This window comes from Porcisia hertigi, chromosome 34, assembly GCF_017918235.1.
Source record: "Porcisia hertigi strain C119 chromosome 34, whole genome shotgun sequence".
Taxonomy (NCBI): domain Eukaryota; phylum Euglenozoa; class Kinetoplastea; order Trypanosomatida; family Trypanosomatidae; genus Porcisia; species Porcisia hertigi.
Window position 1 is genome coordinate 349,134 of NC_090593.1, and position 21,292 is coordinate 370,425.

General features: G+C 53.2%; 7 protein-coding genes across 7 annotated transcripts; all 7 read left to right on the top strand.

The window, feature by feature from the left end:
• Positions 1–4,609: 4,609 nt before the first annotated feature.
• JKF63_01676 (uncharacterized protein) lies at positions 4,610–4,990 on the top strand (the record flags this gene model as incomplete). Its single annotated transcript, XM_067897722.1, has 1 exon — positions 4,610–4,990. One exon carries the CDS (start codon positions 4,610–4,612, stop codon positions 4,988–4,990), a length of 381 nt encoding a protein of 126 aa, XP_067753879.1.
• Positions 4,991–5,852: 862 nt separating this feature from the next.
• JKF63_01677 (uncharacterized protein) lies at positions 5,853–6,578 on the top strand (the record flags this gene model as incomplete). Its single annotated transcript, XM_067897723.1, has 1 exon — positions 5,853–6,578. One exon carries the CDS (start codon positions 5,853–5,855, stop codon positions 6,576–6,578), a length of 726 nt encoding a protein of 241 aa, XP_067753880.1.
• A 1,917-nt stretch (positions 6,579–8,495) lies between these two features.
• JKF63_01678 (uncharacterized protein) lies at positions 8,496–8,732 on the top strand (the record flags this gene model as incomplete). The annotated part of the gene is made up of 1 exon (XM_067897724.1): positions 8,496–8,732. One exon carries the CDS (start codon positions 8,496–8,498, stop codon positions 8,730–8,732), a length of 237 nt encoding a protein of 78 aa, XP_067753881.1.
• Positions 8,733–10,739: 2,007 nt separating this feature from the next.
• On the top strand, positions 10,740–11,468 carry JKF63_01679 (uncharacterized protein; the record flags this gene model as incomplete). Its single annotated transcript, XM_067897725.1, has 1 exon — positions 10,740–11,468. The coding sequence occupies one exon, from the start codon at positions 10,740–10,742 to the stop codon at positions 11,466–11,468; it is 729 nt and encodes a 242-aa protein (XP_067753882.1).
• Positions 11,469–14,082: 2,614 nt separating this feature from the next.
• JKF63_01680 (uncharacterized protein) lies at positions 14,083–15,333 on the top strand (the record flags this gene model as incomplete). The annotated part of the gene is made up of 1 exon (XM_067897726.1): positions 14,083–15,333. The coding sequence occupies one exon, from the start codon at positions 14,083–14,085 to the stop codon at positions 15,331–15,333; it is 1,251 nt and encodes a 416-aa protein (XP_067753883.1).
• A 1,828-nt stretch (positions 15,334–17,161) lies between these two features.
• On the top strand, positions 17,162–17,830 carry JKF63_01681 (uncharacterized protein; the record flags this gene model as incomplete). The annotated part of the gene is made up of 1 exon (XM_067897727.1): positions 17,162–17,830. One exon carries the CDS (start codon positions 17,162–17,164, stop codon positions 17,828–17,830), a length of 669 nt encoding a protein of 222 aa, XP_067753884.1.
• Positions 17,831–18,945: 1,115 nt separating this feature from the next.
• On the top strand, positions 18,946–20,577 carry JKF63_01682 (uncharacterized protein; the record flags this gene model as incomplete). Its single annotated transcript, XM_067897728.1, has 1 exon — positions 18,946–20,577. The coding sequence occupies one exon, from the start codon at positions 18,946–18,948 to the stop codon at positions 20,575–20,577; it is 1,632 nt and encodes a 543-aa protein (XP_067753885.1).
• Between the last annotated feature and the right edge of the window lie 715 nt (positions 20,578–21,292).

A 21,292-nucleotide genomic window follows, 5' to 3' on the forward strand; every position in this document is an offset into this window, starting at 1 on the left:
GTGCGTACGTTTCTCGTTTGTGTGCGCGTTATGGCAAAAAGGGGTCGAGGGCCAAGAAGCGTTTTTGGACTATTCCCTTGCTGTCCGAGTTTTGTTGCCCCTCCCCTCTCTCCTGTGTCTGTGTCTGTGTGTAGGTGTATGTATATGTATATGTGTATATATATAGGATTTGTAAGTGTCTCTTTGTGTTGGTGTGTGTCCTGTTTGAGCGAGCTGCGTGCCGTTTCTCCTTGATTTCCTTCCTCATTGTAGCCCCCCCAAGCCTTGATGCATCGGAGTCTCTATCTTTTTTTTTGGTTTCCTCTGTGTGCGGTGAGTTGTCCTCTTTTTTTTTCCATTTCTGGTTCAGTTTCTTTTTAAATATTTGCTCTGATTTGCGTGTTTTCTTCTTTTATTGCTCATCTGCCCTTTCCTTCCCTTGTTAGATATATATCTATATATAGATATACTCGCTTTCCCTGGCTGATTACACATCATGTGCGGCTCCCCCTGTTTTTCAAACCTTCATCGAATCGCCCCTTCTGCCCCTTCGCAGGTCTCCCCTTCCCTCCCTCCCTTTTTCTATTTACGTTTTGAAAGAAGAAATTCTCAACCTTTTGCTGGCGCTTCGCCTATCGGGGCATATGTTATCTATATGTGTATATGTACATATATATATATAAATATATTTAGAAGTGTGTATGTGTCTAGGGTGTTGGCTGAAGCCGCGTTTAATGTATATACATACATATATATATGCATATATATATGTATATGCTGGTTTATATGGTGATTCGAAAAATGTGTGTTTCCCCTGTTCCTTATTTTAGTGGTTGCTTGTTGTTCCCCCGTTTTTTTTTGCCCCTGCAGTTCACCACATAGAAGCGGAGAGGAGGATACGATGGGGAGGGGAGGGGGGGGGAGAATACGAGGTGACTGCTGTCGGATACAGCGTTTTATTGCCCCAAGTATACACACGCGCACACCCTCTCTCTTTCCCCTGTTCTTCTTTCTCCACTCAGAGCGCGCTTGGTTTCGATAGTTTCTTCTCTGAGTGTGTGCATATGTGCGTGGTTTCTCAAAGAGGTCCATTAGCCGCTCTGTGTGCAAGCCCATGCCGCTGACATATCTGCCCCACCATTGCAGAGCCACCGCGATGAGGGGGGTGCCCACCCAGGTCACTGACCAGCGATGTGGTGAGGTCAGTGTGATGCATCGTCACGTGTGTTGGGGGTACAGTCCTGGGTAGCGCGTTGCGTCGGAGCGACGTCCAGCCGTGCGCTGATCTGTGGCTGAGGTCATGTAGGGCAAAGAGAATGGCCACGTCACAACAAAAAAGGGGGTGAACACATACTCTCGCTCACTCTTTTGTCTTGGATTCGCTTTTTATCGTGCCTCAAATCTTTGTGGCCAAGCTGCGCGTTGGTTTCTACTACCTTCGTGGTCGGCCATGGATGTCGGTGATGGGCTCGCCGTTGATTGGGTTGCTAGGCGCAGGATTGGCTGGGGAAACGAAGCAGGGTGGGGGGATGATATATGGAGCTTTAGCAGCCGCGATGATCTTGAGGTTACGATGCGTGTGAAATCGAGAAGACATTCATACGGTTTGTGAAGCCAGCGTTTTCCTCATTTTTTTCACCTGAAAACAAAGAAGCAAGCCAAAAGGCCGCACTTGGAGAGGGAAGAGATCGTAGGCGTGTGTTCTGTGTGTACATCATTTTCGTGTTGAGGTGCCTGTGCACCGTAGAACACATTTTTTTTGGGTTCCCCTCTCCTCCTCCCTCATGATGCCCGCGCTGTTTCTGTAATGTGCCTTCTCTCACCCCCTCATTTCTTTTCTGGCTCTTTCGCTCCTCCTCCCACTACCCCACCCCCTTTTTTTTTCGGGTGCAGTTGCGGTGGATTTTTCGTGTCTTTCCTTCGTTCTCTTTTCGGTTTCGTTTTACCGTGTCTGTGTTTTGTCTTTGATGCATTTATTCCTCCTCCAAATTTTTTTTTTCTGTCGTCACAACTTCTCCCCCCCCCTCCTTCCTTGTCCCTCGCGTGTATGCAATCGGACGTCGACATCTCTGCATCCTTTGCGTCTGTGGTGTTTTGTTTTGATTGCCCCCTCCCCTCTCCCCCCCTTCTGTGCCTATTTGGTCTGCACTTGTGTGTGTGTGTGTGTGTCTTTGGGCAGCTGCTAGTATTGCGCAATCGTGGCAGCGAGGGAGGAGAGGGAGGGTTGTGAGGCATTGTTAGCAGATTTCTGCTAGATGGACGGAATGATATGTGTGCGTGCGTGTGTATGTGTGTAAGCAGCAGGCCCACGGAGGAAGGACCCAGGGAGGCACTGAAAAAAAAAACGCACAGTGTATGCGTTTTGATGGTTTAGCGTGAAGAAGGAAACCAGAGCATGGATCTAGATTTTTTAAATATATATTTTTATATAATTCCTGTGCCGAACGAGGGTTTCGGGGGTGGGGTGGGCCAAGCGTAATTCCACACACATACACACACAACTTGCGTTTCACTGCCCAAGTGGACTGGGCAAACGAGCGTGTCCGCAAGTTGATGGGTTAGAGCTTTCTTGTTGTGTATTCCGCATCCCTCTCCCTCTTTCTTTTTTTTTTGCCCACGCCTTTTGTCTATATATATATATATTTGTTTACTCCGGATTTGTTAAAGTTTGTTTTGCACGATATGCATGTACACTTGCCCACTCTTAAAAAAATGTCTATTTTTTATTTTTGCACATCTCTCTTTTCACCTTGGCTTTCCGCTCCTCTTTTCCTGTCCTCTCTCTCTCTGGCGCTCTTCATTTTTTATCTGTAGCTTTATCTCGTTTGTTGCCTCCTGTTAGGGACTTAGGTTTCGTTACTGTACTCGGTGTTCCCCCGTCCCTCTTTTTTTTTTTCTTTCATACTCCTCTGTTGCTCGGGATGGGAATGGGTGTTGGTCTCTTGTCTTTTGCTGTGTGGTATCACCGCCGTGCCCTAGAGTTATTTGTTCCGGGCAGACGCAGAGGCTGAGTCATTCTTGGATCCCAGACAAGCCTGGACAGCGGGGCAGCGAGGGGGCCTCTGGGGGAAGTCAAGGACAAAAAAAACAGGGGGAAAAAGAGCACATCTCTGAAATTTGTCTATATACAAGTATATACTTGTGTGTGGATATACGCATATATCTGTACGTTTATGTCTCTCTTTCTCTCTGTGCGTGCGTGCGTGCAGGATTATTTTCTTTTCGCAGAGTTTCGGTTCTCTCTTTTTCACCTTCTGATCCTTCTCTCTCGGGTTGAATGCCGGGCGTCTCCGGTTATTGAAAATGGTTTCTCATGTTTTTTTTGTTATTTGGCATATTTTTACTCTCCCTCTTCCCTTCACACACACACACACACACACACACACACGCATTTTTCTCGCTGTTTCATAGTTGTCGACCCCTCCTCGTTTCCCTTTCCCGTTCCTTCGTCTTGTCCTCGGGGAAGGTTGCCGATGAGGGGCCTTTTATTGTGGGTGTGTGGGGTTTGTTGTTCTCCCCCCCCTCTATTGCTCACTCTTCTTTCGTGCTTCTTTTCTCCATTCTTCGCTTCCGTTTTTTTTTTTTTCAAGGGGGGTTGATCTGTCTGTCTAGTCTGTGTGTGTATTTGTCGGTGATGGTGTTGTCTGAAAGCGGTCGGCTTGTTCTGGGCAGCGAAAGAAGGAAGGGGGAAAGAGAGGAGAACAAACAAAATTCACCAACAACAAGAATGGAAGAAGCATTTTTTTTTTTCGGGGGCTCTGAGGAAAGCAAAAATATGTTTGTCTTTGCTCCTCTCACTCTTCTCCTCCCCAAAAAGGAGAGAGACGTTGAGGTGCGTCAGGGTTTCCGGTGTGCTACTGCAATATACAAGCACATACTTGGGCCAGTTGCTCGGCCAGCTCACCTTCCTCCTCCCCCCCATATCGCGGCTTTCACTGTTTGCCACTTTTTTTCGTGTTTCGCGCCAGCTCTTGATTATCTATCTTCCAAAGAGTTCAAATTCGTGGGCGTTCGAGCAGAGGCGAATCGTGTCGTGCGTGACAGTGAGGTGGGGGCTGCAAACGCTCCACTACCCAAGGTTTCTCTGTCCCCCCTTTTTCCCGAGACAGCGATCCGAGGCTGAAGATCGTACTCCGCAATCCCACACATCAAAGCCCGGAGGGGTACCTTCCTTGGCTGCGCCAGTCTCACACGCCGCCGTGCAGGCACCTACACCTGCTTGAGCTGAGCCGCTTCGTGCTGCAGAGAAGCATTCAATCTGCATGAAGATTGCATTCGTGCTTATGCTGTTGTCGTTCTTCTTTGTCTCTAGTATCGCTCTGCTCACGCTTGTCCCAGAGCCGAATTCCCACTGCACATTCCCCTTCCCCCTTTTTTTCTCTGGGTCTCTCTCGCTTCCATCACTTGATATGGGGTACCACCACTGTTTAGCCTTCCCCCTTTACCCCCCCACATCAATTCTACACGGACACAGCTGCCAGCATACTGTGTGCGCGCAGTTTCCAGATCCACAGAGCAGAGGTACCGTCGTCCTCCCCAAGAGAGGGACAGGAACAAGATAGCCTGCACTTCAAGATACATACATATACATATATATATCTGGCAGGCGGAGCTCTGCCGCATTGTATCCATGTCTGCTCAGCCTAACGCCTCTCCCAGTAGTACCACGGGGAGGAGGGGCAGTGACACACAAAAGAAAGAAGAGTTTCTGATGGAGTGCAGTCTGCGCCTGCCGTTGCCCGACACGGTGTCTGCCAGCGTACTATGGAAGGTGCTGAAGACAGACCCTTCCCTTGCCCGAACATCGAAGGAGGTCTATTGGTGGAGTGAGGACCCGTCTCAGCGAACGGTCGCCGTAACGATTCAGGCGGCCTCGAAGCGCGATCTGCGCTCTGCTGTTGGCTCCATTTTGGAGCAGGCGAAGCTTGTGGTGCGAACGCTGCGTGTTTATCCACCCGTCACAATTACTCACCGTAGTCCAGCCGATGTGGGTTTCAGCTCTGTGGGGTGACGCGCACTCATATGCGGTGTGTGTGTGTGTGTGGCGCTCATCTATCGATCATCACTACGCGCCTTCCCCCTCCCCCTCCCCCTCCCCCTCCCCCGCTTCTCTTCTACAGTAATGCCCATGAAGTAAGCAGATGTGCACTTTTTTTTTCTGTGTGTGTGCGTGTGAGGGGGGTGGGTGGGGTGACATGGCCTGTCTTCCCTTGAATCTGTCTGCTGCTGTTTGTGTGTGTGTATGTGTGTGTGTCTTACACCTTTGAAGTTCGTATCAGCTGTGGACTTATCCGTTGTCAGGTGCCACCCCCAATGATAAAAGCAGCAGCTGCAGCACCACCACCACCACCAGAGTAACGTGAAAAAAAGGTGACAGAGGCACAGACAAGATCGTTCAAGTGATCGTAACACAGTGGTGGTGGTGGGTTTACCTCTCCAACATGCTTCGTCGTTACCTAGTTCCCCTTCTCAAGCACAGTGATGGATGTTTCTTCTCCCTGCTGCTTCTTGCTGTTTTCTATCGTGGAGATCGGCGCACGCCTTGCGACTCGCGTGGCGGCTGCAATTAGCTCCTGAGAAAAAGAGGCAGAGGAATGCAATGCCGAGCCGCTCATGACATGATTATATCCTTTTCTTCGATTAGTCGGTGTTCTTCGCGTTCATTCTAGTACTTCATTATTCCTCTCTCTGCCTCCTCTCGCTTGTGGCGTTGCTTGGCTTCTCGCCTTCCAACCCTCTCTCCTCCACCCTCCCTCCTCCACCCTCTTTCTTTCTCACGGGCCTTTTGCCTTTCACACAGTTTGCATAGTCCACCGATCCTCCTTTCTCTCTCTCCACAATCTTTTTCCCTAACCACTCCCGCACATCCCAACATGTCTCTGAAGGACGTGAGCAAGAAGGCCTCCGAGCTGGAGGCGAAGCTGAGCGGCAAGCTGTTCCTTGGCGGTGCAAAGCCGACGGCGGAGGATGTGAAGGCGTTCAACGACCTGCTTGGCGCGAACAACACGAACGTGTACCGGTGGGCGAAGTGCATGGGGACGTACACTGAGAACGAGCGCAAGGCGTGGGGCGCGCCTGTGCGCGTTGCTGTGCCGGAGCTGCGCATGCCCGCACCGGCTGTTGCGCCTGCTGCCGCGAAGGCGGCGGCGCCCGCTGCTGCTGAGAAGGCTGCGTCGAAGGCCGCTGCCGCTGCCGCTGCTGCCCCGGCCCCTGCCGCTGCGGAGGATGACGACATCGACCTGTTCGGCGAGACGACGGAGGAGGAGCAGGCGGCCCTGGAGGCGAAGAAGGCGAAGGACGCGGAGAAGAAGAAGGCGAAGAAGGAGGTGATTGCCAAGTCGTCGATTCTGTTCGACATCAAATCGTGGGACGACACGGTCGACCTGGAGGCGCTGGCGCAGAAGCTGCACGCGATTCAGCGTGACGGTCTGATCTGGGGTGACTACAAGCTGGTGCCCGTTGCGTTTGGCGTGAAGAAGCTGCAGCAGCTGATTGTGATCGAGGACGACAAGGTGTCTGGCGACGACCTGGAGGAGATGATCATGGCCTTCGAGGACGAGGTGCAGTCGATGGATATCGTTGCCTGGAACAAAATCTAAAGTGAGTCAGGAAGCAAGGGATGTCGTGTTTGCCGCCACACGCGTCTAATTTTTTTTTCTTCATCACTATGTTCTTCGTTTCGGTGGTGCTGCCCGTTTCTCTCTCTCTCTCTCTTGCTGTTTCTTTTTCGAGTACTAACAACAAAATACACACACAGAAAGAAGCTGAGGAGTGTGAGGAGGAGGCAAGGGTGTAAGGCGGCACGCGTCTGCGCAAACAAAGATATCTTCTTCACTTTTTTTTTCAGATGACTTGTTATATACATATATATATCTATATATGTGTGTGTGTGTCGGTGACACGACGCGCATCTGGAGGGAGGCAGGGACATCGATGCTGCCAGCGGTGGGTGGGGGAGAGGCGGAAAAGGGAAGCAGGCTCAAGCGGGGGCTGTGCGTAGTACCGACATGTGAGTGGTAGCTTGTTAGGAGGGAGATAGGGGGAAGACACAGATGAGCAGACGAGCTCGACATTGGGGGGGGGGGGGGGGAGGACAGTGCATCTCCGAGGTGTAGTGAAAACGAACGACGTCCTAGTGGAGGGAAGTCGGGGATTCGGCTCTCCCCCTCTTGAACTCCCGGATCACACTTTTTCTTTGTCTGCTTGCGGCCTCATCTTTTCTTCCCCGCCTTTGTGCCTCTCTACTTCTCTTCTGGGCTTTTTATTTTTCGGGAAGGGGTGTGTGTAACTGTACCCCCCCCCCCCCACCGCGTGTGTGTGTGTGTGTGGTTTTATACCTTATAAAAAAGAAAACTAAAGATCTGGGGTGTGACGAGCATGAGCATGGCTCGCTCTGTTGTTTTTTTCGCCTCGGTGTCTGTGAGTGTGCGGGTGGATGTTCGCGGGGCTCGTAATTGACACACACACACACGCACACACAAATGCACGGTTAGACTCGCTGCGCTTTAAAAGAGAGTCTTCCTTCTGTCCTAAACAGACATCACTTATCCAAAGACTAGAGAGAGAGTCCGAGGTAACAGAGGGGGCTAGCGCTGCCTAGGCAGTAATGGGGTCTGATCAACACCGATGACCTGCACACGCAGTTGAAGGCTTCCCCTCTCTGATGCTTCTTGCTTCCACATGAAGGGGACGGGGATGACAAGGGGTTTCTCTGTCACTTGTGGTTCTTTCTCGTCGCCGGGAAAGTGAGGCGAGCGTTTTTTTTCTTTGCGCCACGGGGCGGGGGCGAGTGGGAACACATTGTGCTGCCCTCTGTCCGCCCCACTTTCTTCTTCGCTTACTGCTTCAGGCGGCGGCGGCGGCGACTCGGCTCAGGCTGGAGATGAGGATGAGACGGGGAGGAAATCTAGAGGGAGACGGGATGCTTCGGTTGGGCTCCAATACGGCAGGGTCGAGGTGCGCATGCGCCAAACTCGTCGCCACACATGTACGCCGCCGTTACCCTTTTCTCACTCCCCTAGTCGCAACAGACCCAGCACAGCCTTCACCTCTTTCGCTTTTCCATGTGCTCTTGCCGATCCTCATCACCATCTTTGCTCTTCCCCCTCTTCATCCTGAATGCGACTGTGTGGGTTTACATGGCCCATCCCCCCCAATCAATATATATATATATATATATGCGCTTGCATTACGTGTAACTTGGCGTGTTCCTCGCGACCTACTGTCATGACCATCGCACATATACATAAAACACCGGCGCCGTTTCTCCGCACGTCTTCTCTCGCCTCGCTATTCCTGTCGCTGTCTTGACATTTATTCAACTATTTGACACTGTGGAGATCGGAGGGGAAAAAGGCAAAAAAAACGTGAGGAACGCGTTTCAACACTACTCGCACACTCCCTGGCTCTTTTCTCGGTGCATATTCTCGTCTGTGTCATCTCCAACGTGGTCCGTTGCTCGTTCTCTCTCCCCTCTCTCTCTCCCCACGTTTCTCATCCTCCTTTGAGAAAGCATAATGCCCCCTGCCAAGGTAGAGGATATCAAGCAGGCCCGTGCTGCCGCGGATGAGTTGGAGAAGGCCCTGGAGGGTCGTCTCTTTCTAGGGGGTGTGAAGCCAACAAGGGAGGATGTGGACAAGTTTTACGAGATGTTTGGCGAGAACAACATCGCATTTCATCGGTGGGTGCGAAATATGGCGTCCTTCACAGAGTTGGAGCGCAAGTCGTGGAGTCAGTCGGAGAAGACGCATTAGTCTTTGATCTCGAGACAGGCAGCGTTGGCCGCCCGCCTACAGAACATTAGGATCGATATCGTATACAAGAATCTGCATTTCACCTCATCCATGCAGGCATCCGCATTATACATGCATATATATATATATATACATATATACATGTGTGTGTATCTTATTGATTTGTTTCCACCCTCGCCTCTCGCCTCGGTAAGGAGGAGAGGGGCGTTGAGGATGCGAGAAAGGAGAATAAAGTTCAGCCGCCATTGGTTCCACCGGTGCGTAGGCGAACAAATTTGCCGAGGCAAACATCACTGGCCCCCCCTCCTCCCTTTTCTTTCCACCTTCGGTAGTAATGGGGCAGATCCGTCTCACGCACTTGTCCTACCGTGTTTCCGCTGAAAGCGCTACAACTCGCCTCCTTCTCGGTCATCTTAACCCCTCCTCACTCTTTTTTGTTTTATTTTGTGGGTAGGGCCGGCTTGCTGCCTATGTGTCTCGTGCTTCTTCGCTGTCTTCTACCTTTTCCCTCCTCCTCCTCCCCCTCCCCCACCACCACCACCACCACGACTGGCACCTTTCCTCCTTTTCTCCTTTCTTTCTGTGTCGAAGCGGAGGTGTGCGCGTGCGTGAGTGTGAGTGTGTGTGTGTGTGTGTGATTTGGCACCGAAAAAAATTTTCCTCCTATTTTCTATGCTCGGGTGTGGAGATACTAGGTGGCGTCGGGTGGGGGCATCGGTGTCTGTGCTGGGTCTTTATTTTTCATTGACCTTGACTCGGCGTATGTGTGCGTGGGGGTTAGGCATCTCCTTTGTAGATATTGGTGGAGTTCGTGGAATGCGGTAGCTGTAATGGCATTGCTTCTGTCATTTGATTAGTGGTGGCTTCGCTTCTTCAGTTGCGCGCGTATGTGTGTAGTGGGGTGTGAGTGCACGCACAGACGGGCAGATGATCTCCACACACCTGCCATCACTCAACCTACATGCGTATCCGTCACAAATGGGGAAACTCTCAAAAAGTAGACTCGCCAATTGAATCGGTGAAGCGTACGTTTGGGTAGGTCCTTGGTTATGGACAGATCATCACAACAGCTTCTCTCCCCCGCTCCGTTCTCTGGTTCCCCCCTTGTGTGTTCTTGTAGGCATGCTTGTCCCTGTACCTGCGCCTTCGTTTTTTTTTCTGCAGCACTGTGCTGCTGCGTTGCTGTAATGGTGACCGACAAGGTTCCCCTTCCTTATGTGAGCATCTGTGGTGGTGAATGGTTTTCGACCCTGCTTAGCTGTGTGTGAGTCTGTGTGTGCAACCCTGCGCGTTCCTTTACTCGACAAAGGTGTCCCCCCCCCCCCCTTGTAACGGCTGACGGGGGTGCTGGCTTGTCGTACAGGCGTGCCTTGAAGTGGCGCCTCTCGCGCGCCTCGGCTGTTCAGTTTTTGTTTGTCCCTATTTCACAGCGTCTGTGTGGTTTGCATCGTTTCTCTGCCGTTTCTTCATCCATTATTCCACCACTGATCCACTCGTTCTTTTCACTCTTTTCCTTCTCTTCCGTATGCGTAGATGTGTGTGTGTGTGTGTGTGTGTGTCTCACTCGCATGCGCACAGACCTCCACAAGAGAAAAAGAGTGTAGACTTGGCCCCCCCCTCCCTCCCTCCCCAGAAAAGTGTCCTCCCTCCTATTCTCTCATTTGGGTTGTTCTCTGATCTCATTGCATCCGTGTGTGGATTTTTTTGAGCAGGGTGTGCAGATGTGTTGTCTTTTGTGATGTTTTTTTCACTGCTCCGACTACCTTCCAACGATCAGTCGGTGTTCTTCGCGTTCATTCTAGTACTTTATTATTCCTCTCTCTGCCTCCTCTCGCTTGTGGCGTTGCCTGGCTTCTCGCCTTCCAACCCTCCCTTCTCCACCCTCTCTCCTCCCACCCTCTTTCTTTCTCACGGGCCTTTTGCCTTTCACACAGTTTGCATAGTTCACCGATCCTCCTTTCTCTCTCTCCACAATCTTTTTCCCTAACCACTCCCGCACATCCCAACATGTCTCTGAAGGACGTGAGCAAGAAGGCCTCCGAGCTGGAGGCGAAGCTGAGCGGCAAGCTGTTCCTTGGCGGTGCAAAGCCGACGGCGGAGGATGTGAAGGCGTTCAACGACCTGCTTGGCGCGAACAACACGAACGTGTACCGGTGGGCGAAGTGCATGGGGACGTACACTGAGAACGAGCGCAAGGCGTGGGGCGCGCCTGTGCGCGTTGCTGTGCCGGAGCTGCGCATGCCCGCACCGGCTGTTGCGCCTGCTGCCGGGAAGGCGGCGGCGCCCGCTGCTGCTGAGAAGGCTGCGTCGAAGGCCGCTGCCGCTGCTGCCCCGGCCCCTGCCGCTGCTGCCGCTGCGGAGGATGACGACATCGACCTGTTCGGCGAGACGACGGAGGAGGAGCAGGCGGCCCTGGAGGCGAAGAAGGCGAAGGACGCGGAGAAGAAGAAGGCGAAGAAGGAGGTGATTGCCAAGTCGTCGATTCTGTTCGACATCAAATCGTGGGACGACACGGTCGACCTGGAGGCGCTGGCGCAGAAGCTGCACGCGATTCAGCGTGACGGTCTGATCTGGGGTGACTACAAGCTGGTGCCCGTTGCGTTTGGCGTGAAGAAGCTGCAGCAGCTGATTGTGATCGAGGACGACAAGGTGTCTGGCGACGACCTGGAGGAGATGATCATGGCCTTCGAGGACGAGGTGCAGTCGATGGATATCGTTGCCTGGAACAAAATCTAAAGTGAGTCAGGAAGGGAGAAGAATCGGGTGGGCTATCAAGGACGAGACGCAGACGATCTAGCGCATCGCTGAGCCTAGACACCACTTCGAGGGTTTGTGTGACGTCTATACGGTTTTGTGCTCCATGTCAAAGGAATAAGAGAATAAATCGCTTCGCGCTTTGCTCTGCTGTGGCCTCTTGGGTTGCTTCGTGGTCTCCCCGTTCCTTCGGGGCGAGCGCGGGCGTTTGTTTTCACAGTTGTTCCCCTTTTTTTTTTTGGGGGGGGGCTGCGTGTACAAAGCACTGGGCGTCTCGATTTGTCACAGTACTCTCCGATGCAATCTGTTCGCGTTTTCAGGATCTTGTCATGATCGGCGTGGGGGTGGGGTGGGTGAGTCGTGGTACGTAGTCGGTGGATTCCGTCGTGCAGTTTGCCGGGCTTTCTTTCTTTTTGAGCGTCTCTCACCAACCTTGCTCAGCCTACCCCTTCCCCTCTCTGCTTTGTGTGTTTTGTTTTTGGTTTTCACCCTGTCTTCTGAAGTCTCCGAAACGCTTTTTTTTTAATTATGCTCGGTGCTGTGTTGTGTGTGTGTGTGTATGTCCGGTTGTGCGTCTCTGGGCTCCTCACATATCCATTTAACGGAATGGAAAAGAAGAAAAGGGGGCGGCCCACATATACCGAGAGAACACGAGATGCACTTGAGGGTATACTGGAGCGGTGTCAGGTGTACGTGCGGCACGAGTGGAGGAGGGAGAGGGCTTAAGTGGTTGCGGACTGCCGCCGATGAGTCTCCGTGGAGGGTGCTAGCAGCTTCTCTACGTCCTTATCCGGCCGATGTGTCGTTGCTGTCGTTGCTCTCTCCTCCTTTCGCTTCGCTGTCTCTAGGTGCCGCGCTCCCCTGTAAAACGCCGAGAGCTGCACACTCTCGTTTACATCAAGAATTTGTTTTTTTCTAAAGAGCAGCAGCGGCAAAAAAAAAGTAAGGGTTTATTCTCAAGAGCAACAAAAAAGGCAAAAAAGAAGAACAGACACAAATATCGCTCTCACAGAAAACCAAAGAGGAAAAGAAATGTGGAGCCATCGGAGTTGAAGTGGTGGGGAGAGAGGAAAGAGAAGTACGTCTGTGGGGGGAGCTGGGGAGGAGGCGGAGAGGCACAACGCAAATGCAGTGGTGAGAGGAGTCGTCGCGGTGTGGTCACCACGAGCTGAGACCGCCAGACGCAAAGAACAAAAAGGGGGGACACGGCGTGGACAAGGGTGGTGGTGGTGGGTGGGTGGGAGGAGTCTGTGTGGGTTCTTGTAGCAGTGCATGTGCCGGAGTGTGTGTCTGCAAGTGTGATTATGCATGTTGCGCCGTAGTGCTCAGTTGTGTACTCGTTTTGTAGTTTCTGTCTCTTCACACAGGGATTTTTACACACACGCACACACGCACACACACACACACACACACACACACACACACACACACACACGGGTTTGTACCGCCCTCATTTGCCCTCTGTTCCCCCTCCCCCTCCCCGATGGGGTGCACGTTTTCTTCTTTGAGTACAGTGCGCACTGTTTCCATGTTATTCCCTCTTCTGCGCTCCCCCCGTAAAAAAAGAAAAACTCGCCTCCGCGTCTTCATTTCTGCAGTTGCTGTGGGATGCAGCTGCAGGTGCGCATGCCTGCCAAATATAGTTGGAGGAGCACTCCAGTCTGGAAGTGCTGTGCGCGTTCTTTTTTTTTGGTCTGACTTTCTCGACGCGCGTCCACTTTTATTTTTCCTCTCACCCACACGTATGCCAATCTGTATGTTGTCCGCATTTACCTTAAAAAAAGATCACCAAAGCACCAACTCAGGAGAGAGCCAATCGCGGCTCCGGGCAGTCGACTTTTTTTTTCCTATTGTAGTCGTCTCGCGCCCCAAAGGTGCCCGGAGAGAGGGAGAACCGCGCGTCCCCTCATTTTCCCTCCTCAGCTGCAGCATAGAGCGGTCGTTCATCGCCTGCTGAGAGAGAACCATACGTACTGGGTAGAGGCGGTTTGGATGCAGAGAGTTTTGATGGAAGGAGGAGGAGGGAGAGCGGTCTTGGTGCGATGTTGAAGCGCCGGTTCCGCCGTGAGTTTATCCTTCTCTTTGAATCTCTTCAATGGGGAAATGGGCTCAACATTGAGAAAACCGAACATCGAGTTCGGTGTCCTCCGGACCCCTCGACTTTCGTGCCGCGACTCGTTCGAGTGTGTTGGGGTACTCACCGTGAGATGTGTTGCTGAGGGTAGTCAAAAGAGGAGTCATTGGCTAGGCTGTGGTGTACGCTCGTGCATGGCCTACTCCGATATCTCTGTAGTCCTCCCTTCCCTCTCACTGTTTTCTATCCCCACCTCGTTCGCCTGACTCGCCTTTCAGCCGTGGGGTGTTCTCTCTCTCTGTGTATGTTTGTGTTGAAAGGCTTCTTGCATTCTGCGTGTTTCTTTCTCGTCGCTCTCTTCGTTGTGGTGTATCTGCCCCTCCCCTTTCCGTTTCCACCTCGCACTCTCCCCCCACACACACATACGCACACGTATGCGCTGTGCCGGCATTGCGGTATTTTGTTTGTCGTATACGCGTTTTTTAATCATCTATTTTTCCGGTGTAGCTTTTACTTTGATTCATGCGCCACAGTACGGCACCGCAGCAGGTGAGCGGGCGAAAGCGAAGCCGCTCTCGCTCGGCGGAGAAGTCGTCCACGTCACCGCTGCACAACAAGGAGTTAGATGGCGTTGCCCCATCGCCGGCGCATGCGAAGGAGAAGCACCAGCAGCAGCAGCAGAGCACCACCGCTACGAGCGTTGTCCCCACTAGCCCTCACGGTAGCCGAAGCCCGAGCACGGCCTCCACATCCTCCTCATCTTCTGCTACTAAGCACTCAAGTGACAAGGGGACGCGTCATGAACACAAAGCGCCTGCTGCTGCAGAAGCGTCAACCGCGATAGTCGCGGCTGCTGCAGTGTCGACCTCGCCAACGGCTCACATGTCTTCTGAAGACGCTTCCATCTACACACTAGTCACCAGTATATTGGCAGAGTGGCGAAGTGGTGTAACGCTGCTGAAAGAGGATATCATTCGCTTAATTCTGCGCCGGGTGCGCCCCATCCTTGTGAGTCAGCCAATGCTTGTTCGCACGGAAGCGCCGATCAACGTTTGTGGTGACATACACGGTCAAATCACAGACCTCGTTGAAATCTTCAAGGCGGGTGGGTTGCCCCCTGAATCGCGTTATCTCTTCCTTGGTGACTACGTGGATCGCGGCAAGTACGGGACGGAGGTGATCACGGTGCTGCTCGGGTTGAAGGTGTTGTACCCGAAACGTATTTATGTTCTGCGCGGCAACCACGAGACGGACGGCATTTGCCGCATCTACGGTTTTTTCGACGAAGTGAGACGCCGCTTCAGCGTGCGCCTTTTCAAGGAGTTCACGGATGTGTTCAATTGTCTTCCCGTGGCTGCGCTGATCGAGGAGATCGCGCTGTGCATGCACGGCGGTCTCAGCCCTGAGCTGCGCCATCTGCGCCAAATTGAGCAGATCTACCGGCCGTTGGTGGTGCCCGATGAGGGGCTTGCTTGCGACCTTCTCTGGTCGGATCCAGAAGAGGGTTCGTCTGGCTGGCAACCAAGCGAGCGCGGTGTCAGCTTCACCTTTGGTGAGGATGTGGTGAAGCGCATGTGCGACAGCCTAGGCATCGACATTGTACTCCGAGCCCATCAGGTGGTCGATGAGGGCTACTCTTTCTTTGCCGGCAGGCGTCTTGTCACCATCTTTAGCGCGTCGAACTACTGTGGTGAGTTCACAAACAGCGGTGCCATGATGTTGATGGATGAGAATTGTATGTGCAGCTTTCAAATCTTTAAACCGGAGTACTAAGAGGAGTATGTTCTGAAATATGTGGACCTTCTTCAGTCAGGCGGGAGCCATCTGCGGCAGTAAGGGGAGGGGGGGGGAGGAAGAGGGAAGAAAAGGGCGGGTGGCAGGGCGAGGGAGCGGAGGCGGCGACGGCGGAAAAATCACCCGTTTACGGGTTGGGGTGTTGATTCAATTCTGTCGGTTCTGCAGGTGCACATCTCTCTCTGTGTATGTGTGCGTGTGTGTGTCTTTCACTCATCGAATAATGACTGTCTCCCCGCCCGGGCGCCATAGAAGCATGCGTGTGTATCTCCGCTCAAATTCTTCAAGAGCGTGAACGGGTACGCATGCACTACGCATATTCACGTGCTTACACCACATTACACACATACACACTTACACGTTTTCTGTACCTGTCGTGTTGAGCTGCTCCTGTTTTTCTTTTTTTTTTTTTGGTCCCCACCTTTCTTCTTTTTGCTTTGCGTGTAGAGTCCAGGATCGACCGGCGTCCCGAGGTTTTCCTCTTTTCTCTTGTCATTGATCTCATTTTTTTTTCCAGCTGGTCGGCACATTTTCTGCTTCCGTTCCTCCATTTTTCCTTCGGCCCCCTTCGTTCATATCGTATATATATATATGTATGTATATATGTATGTATACATGTATGTATACATGAGCTGGTAAGTGGAGGGAGTCTCTTGTTCGCATAACGTTATGAGCCTTGTAAAGATTTTGTCAGTCTTTTCCATTTGTTCGTTGCTAGTTTGACTGTGTGTGTGTGTGTGTGTGTGTAGGAGGGAAGGTTGGAAGAGTGGAGACGTGACAAAAGGAAAAATGAGGAAAGCCTATTAGAAGGACAAGGATGCTGGTTGCAGTGCTGTGTGTGTGTGTGTGTGTGTGTGTGTGTGTGAAGTCGCTGTCCGCGCCTGCGTAAATATGTATGTCCCACGTCTATGTTTATGTGAGTGCATGTGATGCGTTTGGCATCGACTCGCATACATATTAAAAAAAGGGGTATTTTCCGTTAACATTATATCATTTTATCACGTCAAAAAAAAAGACAAGCAAACAAACAAAAAAGAAAAGGGCAGCGAGCCTTCGGAAGACGAGTGGTGTGATGTGCGCTACACGAGGCATGGCTCACTGGCGCTACACGAGGCATGGCTCACTGGCGCTACACCACTTTGTTATACCGCTTCGGTTCTGGGGGTGGTGGGGAGGGGGGGGGGGGGGAGGGACTGGTGTGGCTATGCTGGGCACACGAGTGGTGACGATGAGTAAAAGGACGAGCATGAGAGAAGTGAGGGGGAGGGGGAGGAGGTCTTCTCTCTCCCCGAAGCCTGTGGCGGCGTTACATCTTCCGGCGTTGCACGCACTTCTTTCTCTGGGCGTGTCATTACTTAACGTATCAGGATGTGTGTGTGGGCTGGTGTGTGGTAGGTAGCTAGATAGGCGCGTGCGGGGGGGGGGAGGTGAGATCAGGGGCTTGAGCATGGTCGCTGCTTTTATGTTTTGGAGGCAACCCCCCTCTCCGCATTTGCTGCGTGCGCGGAAAAGACAGCACACTGCCGATCGCCTTTCACTTCTCTACTGATGGTGCCAGAGAGAAAAAAAAGATAAATATGACGCGCCACTTGACTTACTCGATGCCCCGTGTGCTCTCTTCGCTGTACCGTGTCTTTGCCTTAAGTTGATCTCTCTCTCTCTCTCTTTTACCTCTGCTTTGTCTACCCTTTCTATACCTCCGCTTGATGTCTGTCTCACCTCCATTTGGTTGGCCTTCTCCACTCAATACATGAACGGTACCGCTCTCCTTTTCTGCGTCGACTCGAAGTGAGTCCATCACAGATCAATGGCCTTCCCCAGCCGAAAGGAGGCGTCTCGCGCGCAGCGCAAGAGCGCCAAGAAGCACCGCCCCGAGATCGTCGTGATCGACCTGAAGGATCACGTGCTCGGTCGTGCGGCGGCTGTGGTGGCTAAGCAGCTGCTCCTGGGCAAGAAGATCACCGTGGTGCGCTGCGAGCAGCTCAACATTGCCGGTACCGAGATCCGTAACAAGATCAAGTACCTGCAGTACTTGCGCAAGCGGAAGCTGACGAACCCCACGAAGGGTCCCTTCCACCACCGCGCTCCGTCTGACGTGTTCGTCCGCACCGTGCGCAGCATGCTGCCCCGCTACACGAAGCGCGGCATGAGGGCGCTGAACTCGTTGGTCGCCTACGAGGGCGTCCCGGCCAACGTGGTGCGCACCGGTGGTCGCGCGGTGATCCCGCGTGCCCAGCGTCACGCGTGCTACCGTTCCGAGCGCCCTTACACCGTGCTCGGCAACATGTGCAAGCACGTCGGCTGGAAGTACAGCGACGTCGTCGCCAAGCTCGAGCAGGCTCGTGTAGAGAAGGCGTCCCGCCACCACAAGAAGCAGGAGAAGCTCCGTGACGCGTGGAAGGCGGCCCGCAAGGCGGCTCTCACGAAGATGCCCAAGCACAACGTGGCGGTGCTGAAGAAGTTCGGCTACGCGTAAATGGGTGACACACGGCTTCCACGTGCCGCTGTTACTCGCAGGTGGACATCGACACACTTATCTGGACGCTTCTTAGCAGGCAATGACGGTGATGTACGGGGGAAGGGTGAGAGGAGAGACGTTGCGCTTGCTCCTGGAAGGTTCAAAGGTCAGTAGTAGTAGAGAGGGAAAATGGAGTGATGAGTGGCGGGTGATGGGGGGGGGGGAGGAGAGGGCAGTGGGAGGAGGAGGTTGGACCGCAGAAACTTCTCTGCCCCTCCTTTGCTCAATCTTTACTAAGCCTTGCACTCACGTAAGGGTCAGGCGTTGGCTGCATCTCTCAATCCCCCTCTTGCGTGTGCCACTTGCTTTTTCTCTCTAACTTCTTGACTCCCCGCTGGGCGCACGTAGGCACCCACACACACTCCCCACTCACACACGTACACACACATACACATACACACACACAGGCATACCATGTACCTTCTGTATAAGTTTGTGTCTGTGTGTGTGGGGGGGATGTGTGAGTTCCGTTTGTGCATTCTCGACTTCCGCTTTTTCCTTTTTTTTTGGTTTTCTTTTTTTTTTACTGCGCGTGATTTCATTCTCGCTTTCATTTACATTCAAAAACAATCAAAAAACAACAACCACCCTCTCTAAAAAAAAAGAGCCGGGGCAGCAGCAATGAAGGGTTTGGCAGTTGGAGAGCCTCAGCGCCAGGCTGACTAGGGGAGGGAGGAGAGGAGGAGGGGAAAGAAGAAAGTGCACAGACTGGGCGACTTGAGCAGATTTTTCTCCATGGATTCTTCTTGATTCCACCCTACTCCACGCAGGGGTGACAACTCTCCGTCGATCCCCGTCCTACTGACAACGCCGTCGTCAGAGGTACTTCTATCGATAACTGCTGCACGCCTTTTTTTTTGCGCCTTTCTTTGACGGAACCGGACCTTTTTTTGCTACTGACGCTTGCAATTTTTTTTTTTCATGCTACGCTCACCGGAACCCCTCCGCATTCATATGCGTCACGTACTCTCTTGCCCGACCACCTCTCTACTCTATATGTCCCCCCCCTCCTGTTACTGTGCAAAATGCCTTTTGTATGACATTCTCTTCAACGGCTCAGCAGCATTCGGAAAATGCCGAAGGAACCGCCGCTCTCTCGTCTGCACGCCTCGCCGCCGACTGCGCCGTACGCAAAGCCTTCCAACTCATTGGTACCCGTGACGTCTTCGGCAACAACAGCCTCTGCAGTTGCACGTGCTTTGACCGCGAATGGCGCTGGTGGTGGTGGTGTTAGTGTTGCTGCTGCACCAGCTGCCGCTGGTCACCGTCCAGCGCGGCTCACCATAAACAACTTTGCTTCTTTCCGTGCACGCATCAAGAAGCTCCCACCGGATGCAAATGTCAAGGCAGCGTTGCACACGCAGCTATACCAGTTTCCCGAACGTGTGTGTTTCGGTTGTGTGAAGTGTCGCCGGGACAATGTCGAATCCGACAGTGTGGCCATCGACTTGAAGAACCGTATTATGTTGTGCACAGCTTGTTTTACTCGCATCATCCGACCGCGCACGTACACGCCGAGCAGGGTGGTGCCATTCCCTTCGCTGCTGTCGTGGCTCAACTATAAGCCTTCTCATGTAATGGAGATGTCGGATGACGTGCTGGAGCGACCGGCGGAGGCGGTGGCCCCCTCTGGGGAGCGCATGGCTGCTCCAATGCTGGCGAGCGGCGACAGGGCGACCAACCTCGGAAAGTTGCCGGCAATCGCCATGAGTATTGCGGCCGGTGGCCGAGGCCGCGGTGGTGATGCAGCAGGTGGACGGCGCGGTGGTGCAACAATGGACGAGGCGCTCGCGCAGGGAGGCGCCGGCACCACTACTGGCACGCACCCGTGCCTGCGCGTGTGGGGTGTGTGTCAGCACGGCGAGACATGCCTCTTCCGGAATGCTCCTGGTGACTTGTGTTTGGCGTACTTGATGGGACTATGCCGCGGGCGCAACAGCCCCATCGGTGGCGGCAACCGCCCCAGTGCGAATCGTAGCCATAACAGGCACGGTCACGGCAGTCAGCATCATCAGCACCATAGCCACAGTCATCACCACAACAAAGGCGGGCGTAACGCTCGTCGCGACTACGGCGCAAAGGCCGGAAGCGGTGGCCAGACGTGCGGCCTTCTTCACCAAGAAGTGTACGACCTCCCTGTCGTCTCCGACCCACCACCGCGGGAGCGTTTCGAGGGCGACCTGGAGGACGAGAACGGCGTCTGGGCCGCGTGGGTGCATCGGAGGCGCGACAGTCCAAACAGCGCCGAGTGGCAACTGTGGCACAACGGTTCGCTGCAGCAGCTGTTCAGAACATATGTCCCCGCGCGGCGGCGCCCTGCCCCTCGCCAGACAAAAAAGAAGACAGGTGCAGCGCCAGCAGCATCGGCCGTAGTGGCCGAGTTAGCAGAGAGAGGGGGAAGCAATACGGAAGGGGAGGAAGTACCTCAGGGGGCAGACGCTGAGCTGACGACCCTGGCCGCTAATGAGGAGGGTGTAATGGAGTGTGGGGAAGAGGAGGAGGAGGAGGAGGAGAGGAACGGACAGGAGGAGGGCGGCGGCGTAGATGATGATGCCGTCACCGAAGAGACCGAGGAGGAATCAGCCTCTGCACCAGCCTCTGCACCAGCCCCCGCACCACCGACAAAGTTGAACCTGATGGACATCATGTCAGCAATCAAGGGCATCAAGAAGGACACACCAGAACAAGCGGATGAGGCGGAGTAGCAGACTCGCCCCGCAGCGGCTTCCTCCCTTCCCTGCTTCTGATTTTAATGGCACAGTCACGAGGTGAGGCTGTCTGCGCTGCTCTTCTCCCAAGGATGTGTGTGTGTGTGTGTGTGTGTGAGTGTGAGTGTGCATGTGGCCTGCCCCCATATATCTCACATGTTGCACAAAAAAAATCTCTGCGTTTACAGGGTTGTGTATTGATCGCTGGCCCGCGCTTGTCATGAAATGCCTTTTTTTTGGCTTGGAGCTGGAGCTTGGAGGGCGGGGCTGTGTAGTGCGTCTCGGTGAACGGGTTTGTGGTATCGGTGCTGTTGTTGTTTCGTTTTTTTTTAGTTTCCCTGTTTGTTCTCTGTGTGTGTGTGTGTGTGTGTGTGTGTCTGCCTGCCTGTCTGTTTTTTCGGACCATGAGCATCCGTTTCCGGGCTCTTTTCACTTGTGGCTACACTGGACCACCTCTGGTGGTGGTTGCATTCTATTTATTGATTATTTATTTATTTTGACTTGCGGTGGTCGTGTGAATGTGCTCAACGAACACCCGGTGAGGAGGGGGAAGGCCCCAAGCGTGCACGAGCTTGAGGAGCCCTTGAAAGAGGGTCCACCCACAAACACACACACAGAGCAAACAGGAAGCGCAAGAAAGAGACGGGGAAAAAAAAAGGAACTCGCCTACAGGGCGTGGCGGGGGGCCACCGAGTGGCGTGTACGTGTGTCG